At 35.2% G+C, this 7,289-nt stretch overlaps 1 protein-coding gene across 2 annotated transcripts in view; it reads right to left on the bottom strand.

Moving 5' to 3' along the window:
* Positions 1-143: 143 nt before the first annotated feature.
* The window catches only part of Ttk (TTK protein kinase), a 39,061-nt gene continuing 31,915 nt past the window's right edge, over positions 144-7,289 (bottom strand). For both annotated transcript variants that reach the window (XM_031343206.1, XM_031343207.1), the window contains exons 19-22: positions 5,322-5,498; positions 4,921-5,005; positions 4,284-4,381; positions 144-562 (exon numbers count right to left, since the gene is read on the bottom strand). In XM_031343206.1, coding sequence (XP_031199066.1) covers positions 479-562; positions 4,284-4,381; positions 4,921-5,005; positions 5,322-5,498 — 444 coding nt within the window. In that variant the 3' untranslated portion in view covers positions 144-478. The remainder of the gene's footprint in view (positions 563-4,283; positions 4,382-4,920; positions 5,006-5,321; positions 5,499-7,289) is intronic.

Raw genomic sequence — 7,289 nt, 5'->3', positions numbered from 1 at the left:
GAAATCCGCCTGCCTCTGCCTCCCAAGTGCTGGGATTAAAGGCGTGCGCCACCACCGCCCGGCTCTAAGGTCTATTCTTAATCCAGCTTTTCTAAGAATTTTGCTGTCATGCCAACAACACATCTGACTGAAGAAAACAACTGTGCAACAATGGGCCTGTGGTGAGGCTTTATTTACAGGCATCTTCTACATTCCACCTATCATCCACTGCTTCAAATGTAAAAGCTTAGCAGACAGATTAGACTTACAGCAAAGCATAAAAGAAAAGCACAACTCTATAATTTAATATACACAGTGCTATGAGTGGTTAACTTTACAGCTTTCTTTTGAGGATAATCTACAGAAGTTTTGTTTTTTTTGTTTTTTTTCAACTGATAAAAATCCAGGTGAGGTTGTTTCCAACTGGTCGGTTTCCTCAGAGATTCAGAGTATAGCAGACAAAACAATTTAGTGTTTTTGGTTTGTGAGTAGCTGTGCATCACTTTCTTTCTCTCTTTTTGTCAAAAGTCTTGAATGATGAAGAATCTTGACTTCCACTGCAATTATAACGTTCATACAAAGTCTGAAATTAAAAACACAAACCTGTTTTTTCAATTTTTTAGTTCAATGTATTATTAGATTAGTGAAGATAGTGATATATTCTAAATATAAAGAAATGCAGCTCAACCTTTCCACAAGAGAATTATAATATAGCACAGTCAGCATATATGTAGACCTTTAAGACCACTGCAAGCCCACTTACTTTTCCTTAAAATAACTTAATAAAAAATTCATATATGTATGTATACATATATATCTCAACATATATATCAAATATTCATGAGGAAACAATATATAATTTCTGAAGCTATTTATACTAATGAACAGAAGATATTAAAATTACTATGTAGATAAGTCTAATTATGTTCTCTTGTGCCTAGTGCTATCTTTGAGGGGCTGGTTAACAGGATTCCTACCTGACAGATGCCCTAGTCCCTTAGTAAATGTGCATACTATTTGCATATATGTATACACATCTTGTTGAATATTTTAACTCATACTTAAAATAACTAATACAATGTAAATATGATATGATTGTTTTACTACATTTTTAAGATTAATAACAGTAAAGTAGGTATATGTCCAGTACACATAAATTATTTTTCAGAATGTTTTTGATTTGCAGTTGATTGACTCCAGGTATGGAATCCATAGATACAGAGGTGACTGAATTACTGAAAGCTATGTATTCAAAAGAGACTGTCAACACCCCACTCTCATCAATGGACAGACCATGGAAACACAAACTAAACAAAGACACACAGTAACTAAAAGAAGTCATGGACCAAATGGATTTAATAGATATTTATAGAATATTTCACCTTAAAACAAAAGAATCTACCTTCTTCTCAGCACCTCATAGTACCTTCTTCAAAACTGACCATATAATCGGTCACAAAACAGGCCTCAACAGATACAAGAAGATTGAAATAATCCCATGAATCCTATAGATCACCACAGACTAAGGCTGTTCTTAAATAGCAACAAAAATAACAGAAAGCCTATACACATGGAAACCGAACAATTCCCTACTCAATGATAACTTGGTCAAGAAAAGAAATTAGCCGGGCAGTAGTGCGCCTTTAATCCCAACACTTGGGAGGCAGAGGCAGGTGGATTTCTGAGTTCGAGGCCAGCCTGGTCTACAGAGTTGAGTTCCAGGACAGCCAAGGCTACAGAGAAACCCTGTCTTGAAAAAACCAAAAAAAAAAAAAAAAAAAAAAAAAAAAAAAAAAAAAAAAGAAAAGAAATTAAAGACTTTTTAGAATTTAATGAAAATGAAGGTACAACATACCCAAACTTATGAGATACAATGAAAGCAGTGCTAAGAGGAAAACTCAGCTCTGAGTGCCTCCAAAAAGAAACTAGAGAGATCATACACTAGCAGCTTGACAGCATACCTAAAAGCTCTAGAACAAAAAGAAGCAAATACACCCAAGAGGAGTAGATGGCAGGAAATAATCAAACTCAGGGCTGAAATCAACCAAGTAGAAACAAAAAGAACTATACAAAGAATCAACCAAACCAGGAGCTGGTTCTTTGAGAAAATCAACAAGATAGATAAACCCTTAGCCAGACTAACCAGAGGGCACAGAGACAGTATCCAAATTAGCAAAATCAGAAATGAAAAGGGAGATATAACAACAGAAACTGAGGAAATTAAAAAAAAAATCATCAGATCCTACTACAAAAGCCTAGATTCAACAAAACTGGAAAATCTGGATGAAATGGACAATTTTCTAGACAGATAACAAATACCAAAGTTAAATCAGGATTAGATAAACCATCTAAACAGTCCTGTAACCCCTAAAGAAATAAAAGCAGTCATTAAAAATCTCCCAACCAAAAGAAGCCCAGGACCAGATGGATTGAGTGCAGAATTCTATCAGACCTTCAAAGAAGACCTAATACTAATATTCTTCAAACTATTCCACAAAATAGAAACAGAAGGAACACTACCCAATTCATTCTATGAAGCCACAGTTATGCTGCATATTCTCCCTTGGAGATGGAATGGTTTCAGTCTAATCAGGAACTTTTTACAATTTCCTTTCATAGAGAACTTCATAAGAGATTTTTTTCTACTATTATGCTTAATGTTCTAAGTAGATTTTAAAAACTGGTTGAGTGCATATTACTTTTAGCTTTAGAAAATATTTATATTTAAGATGCATTTAACCATTATAAATTATTTTGATGACTTAAAAAAAGAATATACTGATATACTTCTTTGGGGGAGAGGAAGAAATTGTAGATTATATTTTTTAAAACATGTCTGCTTGCTGAAAAAATAGATTGAAAAATACAACATTGATTAAAAAAAGAAAATAAATAGAACAATTTTTCATGATTTGAAGAATTTAAAGGCTTCTTTAGACATCAAGAAGGATGCTAGATTCCAAATGGTTCTAGAAGCCAGATCTGTCATCTTATAGAGCAGATAATGTTTTATAAATAGTGAAATCTCTCCTTATACCAGAACTTCTATTGGTGCCTAGCACAGTGTTTGGTATATAGAGGGCACTCAAATGAAGTAAAGGGGTGGGGGCAACAGTTAACTGATTCCTGTGAAGAGAGTCTAGCTGGTTGTCCAGTGACCCATGTGAGCAGAGTGCAGAAGGCACAAACCATTCCTGGTCAATGCCACAGTGAAAAAGAGCTGTTTGCCTTCCTACCATTAAAAAAAAAAAAAGAAAAAAAAAAAGAAAAGAGTGAAGGCTAAAAATCAGTATCTAACTTGTGAAGGTGACAGATATCTTTGCCATCAAATAACATAAAATAGCAGCAAAGGGGTGATTAATTCACCTCAGTTTTATTTAAGAGAACATTTTGAATAGTATTCTCCCTATACAATATGGAGACATGAAAAAGCAATGATTATAAAGTCATTTTGTCCAACTTTAACAACTGATTTGTGCAACTTAAAAGCTACTGATTCAGCTAGCACCATCTGAGGAAAAAAGTCTAAGGTCTTATGAATATAAGTAGTAAAGAAAATATATAATAAATTTATTCCAACACAGGTCCATATCAACAATAGAGGTGGAGTTGTTAGTTCAAGCTTCCACACTTTTATGCTACTATAACTCAAAATATCCAATTTGTAATTTCTTAGTAGCTAACTTAGTTGATAAGTAACCACAGGAATTAGAAATTACAAACTATTTGATGACGATGAGATCCAAACATCTCTGTGGACCTAAGTGTGGTTCCAGCACTAGAGGGACAGAGGCAGGCGGAGTTCAAGGCAAGGCAAGTCTGCACTCTGAGTTCCAGGCTAGCTAGGCTGCACAGTGAAACACTGTCTCCAAACAAAACACCCAAGACTCACAACAGGTCACAGTGACAGTGGAGACAGAAAGTACCAGGAAGCTGGCCGCTGTGAGATGTGCATTGAGAAATATACCAATTCTACAGAAAACATGGCATGTGACAAATATTGTCATTTCCTACAGGACTGTATTAAGAATTGACTAGAAGAAACTATTTCTAAAGCTGTGCTAAGAGTGTTGTTGAGACAGTTAAAAGATTAATTCTCATTTACTCCAGCTAAAAGCCTAAGAACAATATAACACAAATCAGAAAAGTTGACACTTAAAAAAACACTCAGTTAAGTAATTGCAGAAATGTATTTTACCATAGATGTGAGCAGTAGGCCAGTTTTCCTTTTGGCTATATGTTTCTTTAAGGCCTAACTTATTGCATTACATTAAAACAGCTGGAATGAATGTACATGCACTTACTTTTACAGTTTTCATGATGGAGTTAGGAGAATTCAGATCAACAAGTTGACCCAACACATGTTTCATCTCATCAGTGGTTTCCCTAGCCATTTGGCTGCCTATAAAAGGAATATAATGAATAAAATACTATATTAATAAGAGTAATACAAATTCATAAAAAAAAAACCCAAAAAACAAAACCACATTCTGGCCAAGTACATGCCTGTAATTCTAGCTCTCAGGAGGCTAAGGTAGGAGTACTGATCTGAGTTTGAGGCAAGATCCTGTCTCAAAAAACCAAAACAAACAAACAAACAAACAAAAAAACACATTCTGGAGGTAGGAAAAAGGGATCATGAATTCAAGGTCAGCCTAAGCTATAAGAGTAAGATTCTGTTTCCCCCAAAACCAATAGCAACAAAAAATATATATTGTACTTAATATATTGTACATTAACTGGCATTCTTGTAACTTACTACAATCTCCTATATACAATAGGTAATATTAAATAACGAAGTTAGAAGAGGCAATGATATTAATTTTATTACTTAGCAAACCGGCTATAAGAGCGGCCATTTAGGTTTTGGTTTTCTATAGTTAACACACTGTTCATTCGTGCTGGTAACCTAGGAAACAGTGACCTTTAAAGAAGCAGTACCTGGATGGGGCTGGATCTGAACATAGGGATGTTCGAGGAGCTCGGGGATAGAGATCCTCTCCTTAGGGTTCCTCACTAAACAGCGCTAAAGACAAACAAAAACAAAACAAAGAGCAAGCTTTACACATGATGCTGACAAAGTGGCTTAGATGACGTCATACTCCAGACATACTGCTCAGACAATGCTAACAAGTTTTCAGCCACCTTTTAGAAAAAAAAAAAAAAGACCTTTCACAATAAACAGGCTTTAAAAATAGCTTCTATCAGCAAGTCCTTTCACTAGACCAGTTACATTCAGGATAGTTGAATAATTCCAAATACTTCAACTACTTCTTTCAAACAAACATGAAATTATAAAAAAAATTATTATTTTTCTATATCCACATAATTGTTAGTATTACCTTTAGCACGTCTCGAAGATCTTTTTCCGAAATCTCGGGAAATTCAATTTCGTGACTAGGATCAATTATGGCATGTAGTTTAGAGACCTGATTAATGATATGCTGAAATGGTGTTTTCCCGTAAGTCATATAGTACAAAATGCACCCCAAGGACCAAACATCACTTCTGGGACTTATCTAAGTAGGAAAAGAAAAGTTGTCTTAATTTATTACAAAGGTAACATAAAAATATTATATGCCTGTAATCCTAATCATACAATAAGGATTAAAACCTCAGTGGATATAAAAGTATAAGATTGTGCTTACATGATAAAACACCTTTTTCCAATTTTCATTACATTTGATCCCTTTATAGAGAAGAACTTTAAACCCTTGAAAACCTCAAATTATTTTATAGGAAATAAAGCATTAAATTCTTGCATCCAGTGAAAATACAATACTAAAAAACATATCCATAAATTTGAATTTACTTGTTTGTCCCAGAATGATTAGGTTGTAACACCTTTGTATTTGAATTCATAATATGTCTATATTTTTAAAAGGCTGCTTAAATTGTACAACCCTAATCTCTAGAGAATAAATTATAGAACCAGAACCACTTGCCTAGCACACAGCAAACCCCAACTCTAAACCCCAAAGCAAAAATAAAATGCGGTATATTGTAATGGGTATTAAATGGAATTGGATATAGATAACCAGAGAGAAGAGTTTATTTTTCTTTGTAGGTTATTTATTTTTTAACTTATGTGTGTGTGAGTGGACCCACGAGCCCAGGTCCTCTGAAACAACAGCAAATCCTCTCAGCTGCTGAGCCGTCTCTCCAGTCCAGCAGAGTTTCTGAGTAAGCCGCAGTAAAGATCATCCACTTCTCCTGAATCCAATACTGCTAAATGTTAGCTGGGTTAAAGCCACGTCAGGAATAATCACAGCAACAGGAGAACAGAGAATGAAAAAGAGTCAGAAACATACTTTCCACAAAGAGTAAAGCTAAACCAACTGTCACAGAAAGTCACTGAAGAAAAAGTGGGGGCTTAGAAAAAGAAACAGACATACAAAAACCTGACTTTTTTATTTATTTAAACAAAAGGATTAACAAACTACTCAGTAGAGAACAAACATAAGATAGAAAATTATTTGTACTGTGATAATCTTACCAACTAAGAAAAAGAGTAAACTACAAAAAACAGGGGGTGGGGAATGCATGTGTGCATGGGTGTGTACACATGCATGGTTGCCCCAGAACAGGGTATTAGATTCCCTGAACTGGATTCAAATGCAGCTGTGAACTACCCAACTTGAGTACTGGGAACTGATTTTGGGTCCTCTGCAAGAGCAGAACCTGCTCTTGACTAAGCCATCCCTCAAGCTTCAAGGGTAAATTTTTGAAACATTATTGTACCATTAAAAAGTGAGCCAGGTGTGGTGGCTGAGATCCCAGCATTTGGAAAGCTAAGGCAGGGGATAATAAGGCTATGTCTCAAAACACGAGAAGGGGGAAGGAGGGAGGGAGGGGAAGAGTAGGGAGGGGAAATTTGTCATTGCAATATTAAATCACTGAGTTGACAAAAATTATAATCTCTGTGTATGATTCAAAACCTTAAAAGTAAAAAAGACAAATATTAAACTGAAATTACAAAACTTAGAAATTAATAGGCATTAAAAATATTATAATAAAACCTATAACTAATAGGAAGACTCAGTAAAAATGTTATCTTTTAAAAAGGTTGTGTTAAGTCACTGAACTTTTGACCCTCCAGCTTCACCTTTCCGAAGGCAAAGCACAGGCAGGCACCGCCACACCCAGCTACAGGCGTAGTTTTAATCCAAGTTCAACACTAACATCAATTACAGTTGAATTTAAGATAGAGGGGAAAGTCACCAGGGCTCAAAAGGCAAACACAAGTGCCTAGGTTCAGTTCTGGGTACTGCAGTGAAGTGCCTAGGTTCAGTTCTGGGTACTGCAGTGAA

This window comes from Mastomys coucha, unplaced genomic scaffold, assembly GCF_008632895.1.
Source record: "Mastomys coucha isolate ucsf_1 unplaced genomic scaffold, UCSF_Mcou_1 pScaffold23, whole genome shotgun sequence".
NCBI classification, from domain to species: Eukaryota; Metazoa; Chordata; class Mammalia; order Rodentia; family Muridae; genus Mastomys; species Mastomys coucha.
Note: the sequence above shows the minus strand (reverse complement) of the source record. Positions and strands in the feature narration are given on the sequence as shown.